General features: G+C 37.0%; 1 protein-coding gene across 19 annotated transcripts in view; it reads right to left on the bottom strand.

The window, feature by feature from the left end:
• Positions 1-3,160: 3,160 nt before the first annotated feature.
• Positions 3,161-18,835, bottom strand: part of ANO4 (anoctamin 4) — a 402,861-nt gene continuing 387,186 nt past the window's right edge. For 14 of the 19 annotated variants that reach the window (XM_072724685.1, XM_072724687.1, XM_072724684.1 and 11 more), the window contains 4 exons: positions 17,059-17,178; positions 7,691-7,796; positions 6,122-6,317; positions 3,161-3,920 (listed from right to left, as the gene is read on the bottom strand). In XM_072724685.1, the coding sequence (XP_072580786.1) occupies positions 6,126-6,317; positions 7,691-7,796; positions 17,059-17,178 (418 nt within the window). In that variant the 3' untranslated portion in view covers positions 3,161-3,920; positions 6,122-6,125. Of the gene's footprint in view, positions 3,921-4,004; positions 4,138-6,121; positions 6,318-7,690; positions 7,797-17,058; positions 17,179-18,835 lie in introns of all 19 variants that reach the window. The other 5 variants (XR_011994944.1, XR_011994946.1, XR_011994947.1 and 2 more) reach the window with 1 other exon arrangement.

The raw sequence follows: 18,835 nt of genomic DNA, 5'->3' as shown, positions 1-18,835 counted from the left end.
TTCAGCTTGCTACTACCTTACTGAGAATTTTTGCATCTTATTCATCAGGGACATTGGCCTGAAGTTTTCCTTCCTTATAGTGTCCTTCTTTGATTTTGGTATCAAAGTACTTCTAACCTGGCAACATGAGTTTTATAGTCTTCTGTCTTATTTGATTTTTGTTAGGAAGATTTGAGAAGGATTGGCATTAATTCTTGCTTAAATATTTGGTAGACTATACCATTGAAGCCATCTGGCCTGGGCTTTTCTTCATTGGGAGATTTTTGAATGCTGATTTGATTACCTTATTAGAAATTGGTGTGTTCAGATTTTCTATTTCTTCCTGATTCAGTCTTGGTAGGTTGCATGTTTCTAGGAATGTTTTCATTTCTTCTAGGTACTCAAGTTTGTTGGCATGTGGTTGTTCTTAGTTGCCTTTTATGATCTTTATATTTCTGTAGATTCAGTTGTAATGTCTTTTTCATTTGTAATTTTTGTTGATTTAGTTTTGTTAAAAGTTTGTCAGTTTTAACAAAACGGTTTTATGAAAAGATAATCTTGAATTTTTTTTCCTATTTTTTATTTATGCTCTAATATTTCTTTCCTCTGCTACCTTTGGGCTCAGTTTTTATTCTGTTTCTAGTTCCTTATGGTATAGAGTTAGGTTGTTTATTTGAGCTAATTTCTTGTTTCTTAATGTAAGCATATGCTGTTATGAATTTCCCTCTTAGAACTGCTTTGTTGCATCCCATAGGTTCTAGTATATTGCGTTTCCATTTTCATTTGTTCCAAGTTATTTTTAATTTCTTCTTTGATCCATTGGTTGTTCAGGAGAACATTATTTAATCTCCATGCATTTATGAATTTTCCAGTTTCTCTCCTTTATTGATGCCAGTTTCATACCAGTAATGGACAGAGAAGATACTTGGTATGATTTCAGTCTTTCTGAATTTGCTAAAACTTATTTTGTAGTTTAACATATGGTCTATCCTAGAAAATGTTCCATGTGCATTTGAGAAGAATGTGTCTTCTGGTGTTGTCAGAATGTTTTCTTAGGTCCTTTAGGTCCATTTGGTCTATAGTGTTATTCAAATCTGCCGTTTCCTTATTGATTTTTTTTTCTGTCTGTATGATCTATCCATTATTGAGAGTGGGTATTGAAGTCCCCAACTATTGTATTGCTGTTCATTTCTCCTTTTAGCTCTATTACCTTTGGTTTATATATTTAAGTATTCTGATGCTGGGTGCAAATATTTATAATTATTACATTTTCTAGATGGAGTAACCCCTTTATCATTGTATTATGACCTTCTTTGCCTTTTACCATTTTCGCTTAACACCTCTTTTGTCTGATAGAAGTATATCTACTCTTGAATTTTGTTTTGCTGGTTACCATTTATTTGAAATATCTTTTTCTGTCTCTTCACTCAGTCTGATGTGTGTTTTTTAGGCAGCATATCATTGGATTTTGTTTTTGATGCATTTAGCCATTTTGTGTATTTTGAGGACCTGGATCAGGCAGACCTGCATCCCACCAAGCTTCCTGGTCATGGCTCTGCAGATAAATAAAACCACTGGCTGGGATGACTTCTTGGGCGTTTTAGCTGGTTGCTCATTTTTCCAAGATCTTACTGTTGGTTGTTGCAAGCCCCTCCACACTTTTCCACCCAATCAGATTTCCAGTGGTCAAGTCCTGCTGATTCATCTGTAATTCCTCTGGGGAAAATTGGAATGGGGACTGCTAAAAAGTAACCTACAACACTGGGGGTGCTGGATGTCCACATTGGGTTTTCTCCCCTCTCCCCGGAGGAACTGTAGGCTCAGGGGAGACTGTTGGCATAGCACTGTACCAGCCTGGAGGAGGGGCTATGTAGTCAGCATGTAGCTGTTTCTCTTACTCTTCCAATGTGGTTTTTTTTTGGTCTCCATGTGGGGAGATAGAGAGGAAAGGAGGAAGAGAGGAAGAAAAGAACTGTATGTCAGAAACATCAGGAATTGTGATCATAAGAAACACTTGGAATAGCAAAGGTGGAATCCACAGGCAAAAAAAAAATTCTGGCTATAGTGTTAAGTTCAGTTTATGCTCAGACCAGATAGAAAGTGATACTTAAATGTCTACTTCTTTATCTTGACCAATGTGTTCAGTAGTCCTCTACCTAGCTCTGAATGTTCATGGTCCATTCCAAATCCAAAGAGGGGCTCACAATTCTTTCCTTTGCCCCGGCTGCTCTCCCTGCCCCAAGGATTTATTGGGCCATGAGCATGGAGCTTCAGGCACAACAAACAAGTTACAGGCTTTGTCCAGGGCTGTGAGTTTTGTCTTATTGGAATGTCTCTTTCATTTCATCTCTTGAGACTTTTCATGGAAATTCCTCTCCCTGGGGCTGCTGTGAAGTATTTCACAGTCTTCTTAGCCAATGATTGAAAAGAAAACTCTTTCAATGGCCTTTTGTCTTCAGTTTCCATAAAGTGTATCCTTAGTTTAGGCCCTGCTAGGGTTGGAATTTCACTCCTAGGAACACCAGGCCATGGAAAGACAAAACTAAGAAATAGTTGAAGTTCTGGCCTGCCCAAAGCCACTCTGACTGACTGCTTCTATATAGGCTAAGAAAACATCTAAGGTCTTTAGGAATCAATCAGCTGAAGAGAACACACATCTAAGAGGGGATAGTGTTTGATGGACATGGTATTGGGAACACTCTCATCCCTTTAGCTAACATAGGCAAGATGATAATATAGTTGAAGGGTAGGTTCTGCTATCTCCAGAACAAGAGTTACCACAACAGGAATGCTTAGAAACTTTTTTTTTTTCCCAAACAGATGGCTTCTTCCTTAGGATTAACAGACCAAACTAGTGTAAGCAGGGTAATCACGACAGCATAAGTGTCATTGGCTATATTTCCTTTTTCTTCAACAAAGTGTGTCAAGGTCAACAAAGTATGTGACATTTTCCAAGTTTTTCTGAGTGATTTCTAATTAGTTGGGTTGGTACTCTAAAAAGGTAGCAATAGAGACAAGATGGAAAAGGTGGATTTAGAAAAAATATAGTCTGTCTCAAAGGTGAAGTGATTTCTCAGGAGTGTGTGGGAGTAATAAATCTTTCTTTAAAGATCTCACTCTGATTTCTCTTATTTTATGAGAAAAAAACATGACAGAATTTCAGAAGGCCCAACTGAAAATATTCCGTGTGCATAAATTTATTTTAAATTTTATTGCATCACATTATACAAGCATTAAACATGGCTTCATGTTGATGATTATTTAAATGTGAAAATTTATCATTCATGTCATTACCCTTTTGGCTATTTACAGGTAAGGAATTTCTATGTACTTTATATATCTCTGTATTTGTATGTACATATGTAAGAATACATGACTATACATATGTACACACAGAAATACATCTATGGCCATACACATAGCTATAGATATGTCATATATAATAATCTCCTCAGAAAGATCTGAAATTAAAAAAAAAGAAAAAATTGTAAACAGGGTCTTGTCTGTATCATTTGGTGACATGGAATTAGGACATTACAACATTCTAGGAATGTGTGTCCAGGTGTCTGAATACCCTTATTTGCCCAGTGTCTGTAAAATTCATATGGGGTAGAATGCAAAAAAGGTAGCAAACAGGCTGAAAAACAGGCCCAGTATACAAGTTCCCCTTGGTTTTAAAAACTTGAGAATGTAACTGCCCATGATGTGCATGCTTGCTTGGTCAAGAATGGTCTATGGATAGATAGCAATTGTGTGCTGCAACGTGATTTCACAGCAGCATGATTTCCCAGGTAGTCCTTTAAGGGTGCTGACCCCCCTGCTGCTGCCAATGTCTGCGACATGCACTGCAGTTGCATTTTAGTCATTCACTTGAATGTGCTTTTGCACAGCTGGGAGAAGTAAACAGAATTCAGGTCCTTGGCTTGGAAATGAACTATTACCTAGGAAGAAAAAAGAAGGCATTGAAACCCTAGGTACACACAATGGCTTAAGAACACAGTGTACAATGGTTGGTTTGTACTCACCATGAGTCAAAGGCACTCAAAGAATTTGTAACCCCAAACTGAGTCAGGTATGGTATAAACATTATTGTGCCTGCTTTACAGATGAACAGACTGAGTCAGAAAGGCAGTCTGAAGCAAGGTGACATCCTGCCAACTGTTGGGGGAATAGAGACAGACAGACAAACACTATGCTTTCAAGCAAAAATTAGAAATGTCCTCTGGGGAGATAGCAGCCCCCAGTGATGAGGCCAGAAGAAACTCCCGACTGGTTACCAGCCCTGTAGCCCAGCGTGGCCCCTAGATGGAGGTAATGCTACTGCTGCACCTTGGTGTCTAGTTACTGGAGCTCCTGGGAGCAGCTCTCTTCTCTGATGTCTGCCTCCTACCCTCAAACATGGCCACCTGGATAGTCACTCTTTCTCCTTGGATGGCTGACCAGAGCCAGAGAAGAGGTGATCAGAATGGGGTTTGGGGCCAGGGGCTTGGAACCAATTCTAGGATCCCAGAAGGTTAAAGTTGCATAGGCTCTTAAAGTATTGCTCAGTCTAGCTTCTTTACTGTCGTATAATGTGGAAATCAAATCCACATGAACACTCCATTCCAGGTCATACAGATAGAGAATGGAAAAGTCTAGAATCCGGCAGACTATATAACAAAATAGTTAACAATACGAACTCCACCTAGTATTCTATAGCATTTTATTGTTTCACATGTGTCTCATATACATTGCCTTATTTGAGCTGCATATTGGTTCTGCCAAATGAGCAGGCTCAGAAAAATTAAGCAATTTTCCCAAAATCACAGACCCAAATGGCAGATCCGGGAAATGGGAAAATTACTGTTACAAAAAATGTCTTGCCTTTAGTGAGACCAAGGCCTACTTTGGAATTGAGGGCAGGGGTATTGTTCAATATCTATATACCACTCTTATCCCTGGGGGTCTGGGTGATTTCCTCCAAGTCTACCCTCATCTCCCAATCATAACAGCCTCCTGGACTCTTTACACAGATCTGGGACGACACAAATTCACTAACTTAACAACAAACATCTCTACAGATAGCTGCTACACATTAACTGGTATGGAAAGTGAAAAACCTAACTTTCCTTCCTGTATATTTCATTCTTTTAGAGGCCAAATTTTGAACAACATTTTCAAAGTTCATCTTCAAACCAGTGGAGACAGAGAAATGAAGGGCGAGGAAGGCAAAAGAAATGCCATAATGTCAGATTCCCAGAGTACCAGAACTGAGAGCTCATCTAAGCATTTCATCCTTGAAGAAACTTAAGCCCAGAGGTTAATGGACTTGCCCAAGGACACACAGCCAATAGATTTGCCAGGGAGAAGGTTTCAAGACAACTTTCTGATAAGATATGTGGGAACATTCTGAAACTTCTTTACACTGTTTGTCGCCTTAATCCACTTAACCTTTATTGACTGAATTGCATTAATGGGTGCCATGTGCTTAAGGCCATGTTAACTAGTAGGAAGGATAAAATTACCACCCAGAAAAACTTTCCTAAAGATGTTTACCATTCTGCTGGGGAAGCCTGATAACTATTGGGAAAATCATAAATTAACAATACAGATCAATATATATGCCAATACATGTAGCACTAATGCAATAATCAGAGAAGTTTATAAGAAGTGAGTCTCACTGGGCTGATGAGTCTGGGGAAAACTTCTTAGAGGGTATGGTGTGACACGGATCATCCTGGGAAGAAATGATAAATGTTTCCATAGAAATGTTTCCTTCCTTCCATAGAGGGAAGGCCATCTTGGGTGGGATAAAAAGGTGGCTTTAATATCCTCAAGGCAACATGACTTCTTTCTGCTTAAGGAGAATTGCCAGACTGGGAGTAAAAGGGAGAGAGAAGGCTTATTTCAGGGAACACTGAGGCCAACTCCTAAAGGCATTGACTGCCAGGCCAAGAGTGGCATTGGAGGTAGAGTTGTAGGAATTATGTGCAAAGGGAAGAGAAAGTTAAATTACACAATTAAGAAACAATCTGGTTTGGGAAGCTTCTAAGGAGTTTGATTCCTATCAGTAGGACAATGGCAAGCTTTGATTCAAGGGAGTTTAAAGCATCCCTTTCAACCCAAGGAGAGGTTTTAGACTATGAGCACACCTCTCACCTACCTGGTCATGGCCACTCATTGTGGTGTGCTTTTCCATTTTTCTTCCTCTCCTTCCGTTCTTTCTGGAGACGCTCCAGTTCTGCTTCATACATCATCTCCTGAATCAAGTACTTCTCTCTTCTCATTCGATCCCTTAGATCTTTTGGGAGGTCTGGGATCAGATATGAAATGAGGTGCTTTATACAAAACACGAGATGCTAAAAACATAAAGGAGAATACAACACATTAGATCTATTGAACCTCCTTAGCTGGAAAGAGATCTGGGAGGTGGTATAAAAACTCTCATTCCAGGGATGTGGAGCCTCTTGAGTGTCTGGAAAGTGGAATGAGGCCAGAGGATGTATGTGAGGAAAGAAATCAGGAAAGAAGGTAGAGGAGTGGTCAGAGAATGCAAAGGAGAGCCAGAAGTACCTATACCATGGAGTCAGAAAACTCAGGGTTGAATCCTGGCTTTTATTACTTAAGAAACGTCTGCTTACCTGGGAAAAAGTCACTCTGAGTTTCAATCTGCTCATGTATAGAACGGGCATTATTGTGAAAATCATAAGAAAATGTTTCAAATTGCTTTATCTATTGCTAAATTCACTTTGCCAATTTGACTGCAAGAATGATCAATAGGCCTTAAGAAAATGATCATTTCAGGAAGAAACTTTTTCTGGCACACTGCCACAAATTCTTTACACCTGACTTACTAACAGCTGAAACTAGAAACACTGTCATTTCTGTTTGTCTATATGTTAATGACCAGTAAAGTACCAGATGATAATTTAAGGACTCTCATAATTCTAAAGTATTAGATAAGTGAATTCCCAGGGAAGAACAGCTTATCTTTTCTTGGTTCCCTGGAATGAAGGAAAAAAAATGATGGAAGAAGAGGTATAGGAAATGTCAAGTCTAAGGCAAGAGGCAGTCCTGGTTTGCATTAATCTGGCTTTAATATTATGTGACAGGAGATGAAACTTCCATTTATAAAGTACAGTCATAGAAATGCAAATGATTTCTAGTAGCAATTTTCTTAAAGACTAAAAGAAAACAGGCAATGTATTTTTACTGACATATAAGTAATTGCTAGGTAGATTTAAAGTTAATTTTGAGTCTTAGATAATGAATACTTATTTATGTCCTGAATGAAAGTAATGTCAAGATGACACACAAAGAGAGGCTACCATTTGTGTGATACCCAGCTTAGTTGTTTTCCAAACTATAGCCCCTGAACATCTACATCAGAAAGAATCACCTCGGAGGGCTTGTGGAAAGCAAATGATAAGCATGATGTATCTGAGTCTGTAGGAGTAGGGATGGAAAAAACTGCAATTTCCCTAACGTCGAATAACAATGGTCCTAGAACATTAGAATAATGATTTCTGATGTATCCACTAACAATCAACAATGGACTTTCAATCGTTTCTTGGACAACTCAAGGTGAAGAAAAAGATTTAAAAAAGAGGCTATATAATATTACTATAATACTTCTGGACATAAATAACCACGTTGAACATTCTCACACTTGCATTCATGCATTATTCTTAGTTACTTAATTATGGCAAAGGAATTGGTTAAGAGAACATACCTCAAATACAATGATAAAAGCCAATCGAGCTGCTAGAACATGCCAGAATTGCAATGTATAGCCATAGGGCACCAGTGAATGCGGGGGGTCACGGTAGTCTCGGTATCTGTAAATACATAGGAGAATGAATGCTATGTTCCGAACTATGATTTTCCTGACTCCCAAATCTCATTCATTCCCACATGTAGTCCTCATTCATGATAGATAGTTCAAAAAAGCTTCTCTATCCTAGACATTTGTCACTTATCCGTTATTTTTTTTCTTCTGGTAAAAGAGTATCTCTTCTCCTCTGGGGAATTATCCGTGTGGCTTAGGCAGGGCTCACCTTCATCCCTGACCCCAGTTCAAAAGATGACTCAGACTTGATCAATGAGACTCCTCATCAGGGCTTCTGTTAGAATGGTCATTTAGTGAATTATAATTAAATCCATCATAGACTGTGTGTGGAGAGAGTTTGCTTAGAATGAGGTCATGTGAGGGCAGCCCGGGTGGCTCAGCGGTTTAGCACTGCCTTCAGCCCAGGGCATGATCCTGGAGGCCCAGGATGGAGTCCCGCGTTGGGCTCCCTGCATGGAGCCTGCTTCTCCCTCTACCTGTGTCTCTGCCTCTCTCTCTCTCTCTCTGTCTCTCTCTCATGAATAAATAAATAAAATCTTAAAAAAAAAAAAGAATGAGGTCATGTGAAACAATGTAGAGCCAGTAGAGAAGCAGTGTCTTGCTGATGCTGCTGGAGGCTTGCGATCCAACCATTACTAACATTAGTATCATCCTGCCAACCTCCAGTTACCTGAACCAATGATGTTCTTTTTAAGTCAGTTTATACTGGATTTTTGCCACTTCCCACTAAAAAAAGTCCTTTCTTTTTAAAAAATTTTTATTATTTTTTATTATTTTTTAAAAGTCCTTTCTAATATATGCTCCAACTATAACTTTTGAGTCTGCATCAAATTCCACAAATATTTGTTGAACACCCATTAGGAAGTAGGCACCTGTCCTAGGAACTTAAATCTGTGTGACTCCACTTTATTTTTGTCATTATCATTACTATCACAGGTAGAAAAACTGAAAAATGATTTTCCATATTATAGAGTTTCATATTTCTTAGCCCAGTATTCTTTTCATTAGCCCCAGAAATGTGGAAAGATCTGGAGATGCTAATTCTTCTAATGATTCTGTGTGTAAACACACCAAATTCCCGTATCTGAGGAAAAGTTATGATTATCGAGGCGCTCATGTAAGATCATACCTAACCTCAGGGTCAGCACTAAGTTGTGTATAAGGATACAAGATAATTCCTGTGCAGAGCATCTTTTTTTTTTTTTAATTACACACAATTGACATACAATGTTATATTAGTGTCAGGTATAGAACATACTGATTTGACAATTCTATACATTAGTGCTCATCACAATAAGTATAGTCACCATCTGTTATCATTCAATGTTAGCACAATATAGACTGTATTTCTTATGCTGTATTTTTTCATCCTGGGACTTATTTTATAACTGGAAGTCTGTATCTCTTAATCCCCATTCTATTTAGCCTATTCCCCTACCCACTTCCCTCTGACAATCACCAGTGTGTTTAAGGGTCTGTTTTTTTTGTTCATTTATTTTTTTTTTTTAGATTCCATATATAAGTGAAATCATATAGTATTTGTTTTTGTCTGGCTTATTTCACTTAGCATAATCTCCTCTAGGTCCATCCATAATGTCAAGATCTTGTTCTTTTTCATGGCTGAGTACTATTTCACTTTATGTATAAACTACCTCTTTAGGTACCTCAGCGGACTCTTGGGTTGCTCCATACCTTAGCTATTGTGAGCAATGCTTCAATAAAATGGGGTACATGTATCTTTTCAAATCTGTTTTCATTTTCTTTGGGTAAATATCTAGTGTAGAATTACTAGAGTATATGGTATTTCTTATTTTTTGAGGAACCTTCATAATGTTTTCCACAGTGGTTGTACCTATTTACATTCCCAGTAATAGTGCACAAGGATTCCCTTTTCCCCGTATCCCTGCTAACACTTATTTCTTGCCTTTTTGATACTAGCCATTCTGGCTGGTGTGAGGTGATATCTCATTGTGGTTTTGATTTGCATTTTGCTCAAGGTTAGAGATGTTGAGTACCTTTTTATTTCTCTCTTGGTCATCTGTATGTCTTCTTTGGGATGTCTATTCAGATCCGCTGTCTATTTTTTAATCTGATAGTTTATTTTTTTTGGTGTTAAGTTCTTTATATATTTTGGATATAAACCCCTTATCAGATGCATCAATTGCAAAAATCTACTCCCATTTACTAGGTTGTCATTTTTTAAAATTTAAATTCTATTAGCCAACACATAGTACATCATTAGTTTCAGATGTAGAGTCCAATTTCCTTTGCCTTGCAAAAGCTTTTCATTTCCATGTAGCCCCCATAGTTTATTTTTGCTTTGTTTTCCTTGCCTGAGAACACATATCCATAAATAATTTGCTGCAGCTGATGTCCAAGAGATTACTGCTCACCCAAACTCTCTTCCAGGAGTTTTACGGTTTCAGGTCTCATATTTAGGTCTTTAATCCATTCTGGGTTTATTTTTGTGTATGGTTATGAGAAAGTGGTTCAGTTTCATTATTTGCATGGAGCTGTCCAGTTTTCCCAACACCATTTGATTTTTTCCCCCACTGTATGTCTTGCCTCCTTTTTCATAGGTTAATTGACCATATAGATGTGGGGTTATTTCTGGACTGTCTATCCTTTTCCATTGATCTATTTGTCTTTTTTTGTCCTGTGCAGAGTATCTTTGAAGAGTATTAAGGACTATAGAAATGAGCTGTCACTATTATCACAATCATCCTATTAATTATCATTAATACTTATGGTAAATAATAATAGTGTATTTATTTTGTCAGTAAAATTATATTTATGATGAGTATCTAGTGCTGAGATTAAAAATCAATCTATTAGTGCCTTTAAGCTGTTGGTTCTCTCTATAATGATGAGGATTAGGTAATTGCCTAGAACACTTTTATTTTGGAATATAGTTACATAAATAGCTCCTGTCAAAGGTCCAATTTATTCAAGAATAAAAGTTCTAACTTTCTTTTACTTTTTGCAGAGCACAACTAGTCAAGAATCAAAGTGTGTTTTCTGAAATTAAAATAATGTGATTCCTATTGTCTTTAGCTACCTATATTTCAAATATAATCTGAATAAATATTCTAGAAGAAAAATGGCAGTATGCTTTTAATTATACATATGGTTGGTTATTAGGTAAACATATATTTATAAAAGGAGGGGACCTGGGATGCCTGGGTGGCTCAGTGGTTGAGAGCCTGCCTTAGGCTCAGGTCATGATCCTGGGGTCCTGGGATCCAGTCCCGCATCGGGCTCCCTGCAGGGAACCTGCTTCTTCTTCTGCCTCTCTGTGTATGTTTCTCATGAATAAATAATTTTTTTTAAAGGAGGGGACCTGAATATTTCAAGAGTTACCCTCATTAACTCCTTAAACTTAAAAAAAAATCTTAACTTTAAATTCAATTAGCCAACATAAAGTATATACTTCGTTACTTCACTAAAACAGAAAATTTTCAGAACCTACTGCTCCTTTCTTATTTATGCCTTAGCTGTGCTCTTGTGCCCTTCATGGTGACTGCTCAATCTCTCTTAGCTTCTCAGACTTTGTTCAGCTTTACTTTTGAAGAATATTAGTAAAGCTCTTTCTCCCCAGATCTCTTCTAAATTCATTGGGTAGAAAATCATGGTGTTATCCCCTAGACTGTTTCCAAAGACACCAATGTATTGTCCTCAAATTGCTGTTACACATTTGTAGCAAATAAATGAATTCATATATACATCTGTATAGTATAGTACAACCATTCATTAAAGTATGAGACTAGAAAGACGAAATACTTTTTATGACACAGTGAGAGAGATTATCAAACATGACTCTATTTGTAAAATTGGACATATATGCAAGTAGTTGCCCCTGCCCTCACTCCCATCCTACTGTTTGGCTCTCTGTGTTTCAGTTACCACATCCTCCCTGCCAGTCAGTAGGCACGTGATCTTCTTTCTATTGTCACAAGGTCAACGGTAGCCTATTCCTAGGGCACAATGCCTATATCATTTGCCTCACTTCATCTCCTCACATAGGCATTTTATCATCTCTTATCATCATGAGGTGAAGGGTGAGTACAGTGCTAGGTATTTTGAGAGAGATACCGTATAGCTTTCTTAACAGTATATTGTTATGATTATTATTATTGTTATAAATCTCTTACTGTGCCTAATTTATAAATTAAACTTTACTATGTAAGTGTGTAAAGAAAAAACATGGTATATATAGGTTTTGGTATCATTCAGTTTCAGGCATCCACTTGGGGTATTGGAATGTATCTCCCACCAATAATCGAAGACTACTGAAATATGCAAAAATGAAAACACTTGTTTTTAGGTGGTGATCTTGCATTTTAATTAATAGATTTTTTATATTTTTTAAATTAACATTTTTTACATTTTTAATATGTAGAAAGCACTTATATTCATGGTTATGGTGAGTTGGCAATATATCAGATAGTTTCTATACAGAGATCCAGTTGTTGAGAATCTATATCTCGGGACGCCTGCATGGCTCAGTGGTTGAGGATCTGCCTTGGGCTCAGGTCTTGACCCCGGGGTCCTGGAATAGAGTCCTGCATTGGGCTCCCTGCAGGGAGCCTGCTTCTTCCTCTGCCTGTATCTCTGCCTCTCTCTGTGTGTCTCTCATGAATAAATGAATAAATCTTAAAGAGAACATGCATCCGTTTGTTCAGCCCCTGTATAGTATACATCCATTTGTGGATCTATCACAGAGCTCTGCTAATTTGTGCACAAAGGAATGCAATGTACCTACACGGGCATTTAACTTCTGATTCTTGGTTTCAGAATGAAATTTTTAGGAAGTTCCAGTTTTCAGAAGCAGCAGGTCTCTGGCCTTCCTGCTCTCTAAAGCTACTGTATCATAAAGTCAAGTTTCTCTCTAGAAAACTCCTTATTGCTATTAGTGATGCTAATGAGTCTGGCTCTCTTGTGCTTCACTGCCCACAGCTGTCTCTCCAATCATGCGCTCGCTGGAAAGCACACGCAAACCAAGGCTGGGGTCTGCCTGATGTTATGATCTTAGGTAATTAATGAAACTTCTATGGACATCAGTTTTCCCTAGTAACACAATTAGGGTCTCTCCATCTCACCAGGATCTATAAGTGTTGACTCTCACTCTTTTCTTTTAGTTTGCAGATGACTGTTTGAAGCAGAGCTCTCAGTTGAAGTGCTAGCCTACTCCTGATCCCACTGGCCTTTTCAAAGAGGCAGGGGCTCGAGAGGTGCTCAGATGTCATTTGCGCCCCACACCTCTGTTTTTGATAGAGTGCTATTTTTTTTTTTTTTTTTTTTTTTTGCCAAATGACTGGGTACATGTTTATTGTGCAAACAAAACACTTCCCTGGAAACAGACAGAAAGCCAAGCTTCAAAGCTAATTGAATCAATGTTTTACTTCTCTAATCTTCATTTAGTATCTTCAGAGAAACTAAGTGGTCCAGCGGTGTCAATGTTTGCAGGAATTTTTCAAAGTGAGTTAGAATTGTTTCCAAAACATAACACTTGTAATTTCTTGGCTTCAGTTTTACATGTGGGAAAAGCAGGACGTTCCCACTTAGGTTATGGCTTGCAAACATTTTTTTTTTCCAGTTCCAGGTATACTTAATTCGTTCCCATTTTTAAAAATGTAAAAGTACATGTACATTTGAAAGAACGAGAGTGAACTTCACATAACCGCCATCTAAGGTAAGTCCTAGAACATGGTTAGTAACTTAGAAATGCCTTGCTGGCAATCCCAGACACCCAGAGAGATAACTGCTATTTAATTTTCTGCTTTTCTTTATAGTTATACTACTTACGCAAGTGTTTCTGAGTAAAACTGCTGAGTTTGTCTGCTTTGAACTCTATATAAATGAAATCATAATGTATGTGTTATTTTGTGATTATACCTTTAATTAATATGCAATTTTTGAGTTCTCAATTCTATTCCATTTTCTATTTATTTGATTCTGTGACACCATTACACTGATTATAATTTTATACTAATTCTAACATAAAGTAAATCTCTACTATTATTCTTCAGAAGTATCTTGACTATTATTCATCTTTTGCATTTCCATAGAACATTATTTTCAACTTCAGGTACAACCTCATCATATTTAATTTTTTAAGCTAACCTCATTGATCCATTCATATTCTTCTCTCTAACCTTTATATTTATTTAATACTTAGTATGATAAACCCTCATGTCTACATGTAATGCAAGAATTAAAACATTTTCAGGAACTTATTATACCTTACCTTCTGCTCCTGATTTGGCCTTGATGGTTTATATGTTTCAAGGAATTTATCCATTTCTTTGAGGCTGTCAAGTTGTTGGTATATAATTGTCTACTGGTCTCTTATGAGCCTTTGTTTTTCTGTGGTATCAGTTATCATGTATCCTCTTTCACTTCTCATTCATTTGAATATTTTTTTTCTTGGAAAGTCTAGCTAAAGTTTCGTCTATTTACTTATCTTTACAAAGAAGAACCACCTCCTAGTTTCATTGATCTTTTCTATTTGTTTCTAGTCTTATTTCTGCTCTGATTTTGTTACTTTCTTCCTTCTACTAACTTCATTCGTTGGTTCATTCATCTTTCCTTCCTTCCTTCTCCTGGAGGTATAAAGTTAGGTTGAGATTTTTCTTGTTTCTTGAGGTAGGCATTTATTGCTATGAACATTCCTCTTAGAATTGCTTTTACCGCATCTCATATGTTTTGGTACATTATATGTCTATTTCTAAATGTCTCTAGCTATATCTTATTTCTCCTTTGACCCATTGGATGTTCAGTAGCATGTTTAATCTCCACATATTTGTGAGTTTTTCTAGTTTTCTTCTTGTAATTTCTCATTTCATACCATTGGCATTGGGATCAGAAGAGATGCTTCATGTGATTTCAATCTTCTTAAATTGTTTAAGACTTGTTTTGTGGCAGAACATGATCTATTTCTTTTTATTTTTAACTTAAATTCAATTAACATATGATGTATTATTAGTTTGAGGTTAGTGATTCATCAGTTGCATATAACATCCAGTGCATATTACATCAAGTACCCTCCTTAATGCCCATCACCCAGTTACCCTCATGATCTTCTGTTTTGTTTCTTAAATTCCACATATGAGTGAGATTATATGATAATCATCTTTCTCTGACTGAGATATTTTGCTTAGCATAATACCCTCCAGTTCCATCCATGTCGATATAAATGGCAAGACTTCATTTTGATGGATGAGTAATATTCCTCTGTGTGTGTGTGTGTGTGTGTGTGTGTGTGAGTGTGTGTATAAACCATCTTCTTTATCCACTCATCTATTGATGGACATTTGGGCTCTTTCCATAGTTTGGCTATTGTGGAAATTGCTGATGTAAACAATGGGGTGAGGTGCCCCTTAGGATCACTATGTTTGTATCCTTTGGATAAATACCCAGTAGTGCAATTGCTGGGTCATAGGGTAGCTCTATTTTTAACTTCTTGAAGAACCTCCACATGTTTTCCAGAGTGGCTGCACCAGCTTGCATTCCCACCAACAGTGTAAGAGATTCATTCTCCTTTCTCCAAATCCTTGCCAACATCTGTTGTTTCCTGACTTGTTAATTTTAGCCATTCTCACTGGTGTGAGGTGGTATCTCATTGTGGTTTTGATTTGTATTCTGGAGAATGTTTCACATGCACTTGAAATGTATGCATTCTGTTGCTTTTGGATCGAATGCTCTGTATATACCTATAAAATGTTGTACAGACCACTTATTTTATTGACTTTTCTGTCTGGATGATTTATCCTTTGTTGTAACTGGGGTATTAAAATTCTCTACTATTAGTTTAATGCTATCTATTTCTCCCTAGGTCTATTATTATTTGTTTTATATATCAGGTGTCTATTGGTTGGGTATGTTGGGAAATGTATCTTCTTGTTGGACTGACTAACCCTTTTATCATTATATAATGATCTTTATCTATTACATTCTTTTAAAAAATCTGTATTTAAAGCAGACAACATAGTTATCTCAGCTTTTCTTAAAGTTTTATTTGCATGGAATATCTTTTTTAATCCCTTCAGTTTCAGCCTATTTGTGTCCTTACATCAGAAGTGAGTCTCTTATAGGAAGCAAATAGATCAGTCTTGTCTTTTAATTCATTCAGCCACTCTGTCTTTTGATTGAAGAATTTATTTTAGAATTTACATTTAAAGTAGTTACTGATAGGTATGTACTTATTTGTTAATTATTTTCTGGCTGTTTTGTAGTTCCTCTCTGTTCCTTTTCTTTTTTTTTTTTTTCCTTCCTCTCTTCCTTTATGATTTGATGGCTTTCCTTAGTGGTGTGCTTGGATTCCTTTTTCTTTCATGAATCTATGAGGTTTTTTCTTTGTGGTTATTACAAGGCTTACATATAACAACTAACAGTCTATTTTAAGTTGATAATTATTTAGGTCAGATTACATTATGAAACTATATTTTTTACTCTACCTCCAACATTTTGTTCACATTTTCCATATTTTTATATCCCTTAACTAGTTAATGTAGTTATAATGATTATACTAGTTTTGTCTTTTACCTTCATACTAACATTATAAATGATCATTTCCACTTCTTTTCTATATATTTACCAGTGAAATTTATGCTTTCATCTATTTTCTTGTTACTAATTAGTACCCCTCCATTTCAGCATAAAGAAATTTAACCTTAGAAATTAAAGGTTAATTCCTTTAACCTTTGTTAGGCTGGTCTGGTGGTGATGAAATCCTTTAGCTTTTGCTTGCCTGGAAAACTCTTCATTTCTCCTTCAGTTTTGAAGGACACTGTTGCTGAGCAGAATATTATTCATTGGCAGTTTTTTTTTCCTTTTGGCACTTTGAACAGATCATGCCATATCCTTCTGACCTATCAAGTTTCTACGGAGAAATCTGATCATTTTATTGGTGGGGCAGTTTCCCATCATATGTAACAAGTTGTTTTTCTCTTACTGCTGTAAATATCCTTATCTTTAACTTTTGACATCTTCATTATGTCTTGGTGTGGGTCTCTTTGGATTACTCTTATTTGACTCCCTGGATCTGGATGTCTGGGTTCCACCTGAGAGATTCTGTTTTAATTTACTAGGTCACAGTTGGTCCAGAGGAGATTTTAAAATTCTCTAGTGGATTTTAATGCATGATCAAGGTTGAGAACCACTTCTTTAAACCCATTCAGTCAGAAAGGGCTGTCTAAGCAAAACCTCCCCATGGCAGAGCCAGCCCAGGTTTGGCTGAATGCCATCCTCACCTGCAGTACTTGAGAGGAGTACCGGAGAACTCACTGCCATCAGACTCAGGCTCAGATCGGTTCTCAAAGTCAGAAATTCGAAACACAGATAAGCTGGCATTCACATAGCCAACCATGCACCTGGGAGAAAATGAATTCTATAATTAGAGCTCTGGTCACCTCTGCATCCAATTCACTGAAGTCTCTACTTCCTACAAACTCTTGCACTTATAAATGCCTTTAGCTGGCTTTGCCTTGTCATAATCATTCAAATTAGGATACACTGAAAAACCTTCAGGAACAAGTCATTCTTTTATTCTAGTTCTTCTTGTTCAAAGTCATCATACAGACCATCACTATCCCAATCAATAGATGAAAGACAGTACTGCATGATTCGTATAAATTACACGTAAGCCACAGTTTCTTTCCTTGATGATGTAAACACACATGCACACACAAACACATTCCTTTATTAATGAATACCTATATTCTCTCATAATACCCTGAATGTGACTGGTGTTACTATGCCTCCCCTCCAAACTCACATCCCTTGCTATAGTCATGCTAGACTATATTCCCTGCATAAGCTTTCATATCTCTGTTCAGTTTGTCTTTTCTCTTGGGATTCCCTATTCATTTCTTTCTAAGTAGAAATTTTTCAATGACCAATTGAAATGGCACCCCATCTGGGAAGATGTCCTAATCTTCCCAGAAAAAGACTCATTTCTTCTTCTGTATGGTGCTGCCTATATCTAACTTCACCATTACCATACATATGGGTTTTCTTTAGATTGCAGTTGTTTTTTGGAGCAGAACAAGTGTCATAGGTATTTTTATATACTAGGGCAGTTTTGTGTAGTGTAGGAATCCAGTAAATATCAAACTCAATTGATTTCATTTGAGGAAAGCTAAACTATCAGAGATAATATCACGGTCTTTAGAATGGATCAGAAATAAAGTTATTGCCTATATACCCTAGGGTTAATAAACTTACTGAGAACATGGCTTTTACTCTGTGCTAGGAGTCAGTATATTTCAATACTAAAAACTTGGGTTTGAAGGTCAAATTGTAGCTTTTCTGCTTTCTAACCATGCAAATTTAGTAAGTTATATAACTTCTTTAACTAACAAAAGTGACTACCTGATAGAGTCATTGTGGGGATTAAACAAAATGATACATGTAAAGCCAGTGACAGAGTGCTTAGCCTATAGCAAGATCTTAATTAAATGTGAGTGGCTACTATTAATTTATTACTTGTACCTTGCAGAAGGTACAATAAATAAATATTGATTTAATGAAAAAATCATAGCTTTCACATTCTCTCCATTAACTTGTCTGGCATGATTATTCCAAGATGCTGAACACCAAATCAAAATGATGACACAAACACAGACCCGATAGTACATGAGTTCTGTGTGTTGTCTTGAGCAAGACAAATCACTGAAGTTTTATCATGGCCTTAAAAAATGAACCAAGCAGAAGTACCCATTTATCAAGTCACTCATGGGTGAAACAAATGTTCAGTGGGTGTGTAACATGCCTTAATCCAACCAGCAGCAGGTCTCCCCTACCACTCTTTGGAAGGGTAATTTGGAATAATGTCTCCCTCCTCTTTGAACTGCCTGGAACAGGACATGAAAGCAAATTAGTGCTTTGATGATTATTAGCTGTCATAGAGAGTGAGCTGGTTTTTGTGAACTATAGAATACAGCAGAATCTTCTTAGGAGCCAAACAGTGGGAAAGGAAAGGAGTTCTGGAAACTGGCAGAAAACATGCCCAACATTGAAATGAAATAT

Source organism: Vulpes vulpes, chromosome 10 (assembly GCF_048418805.1).
Source record: "Vulpes vulpes isolate BD-2025 chromosome 10, VulVul3, whole genome shotgun sequence".
Taxonomy (NCBI): domain Eukaryota; kingdom Metazoa; phylum Chordata; class Mammalia; order Carnivora; family Canidae; genus Vulpes; species Vulpes vulpes.
Note: the sequence above shows the minus strand (reverse complement) of the source record. Positions and strands in the feature narration are given on the sequence as shown.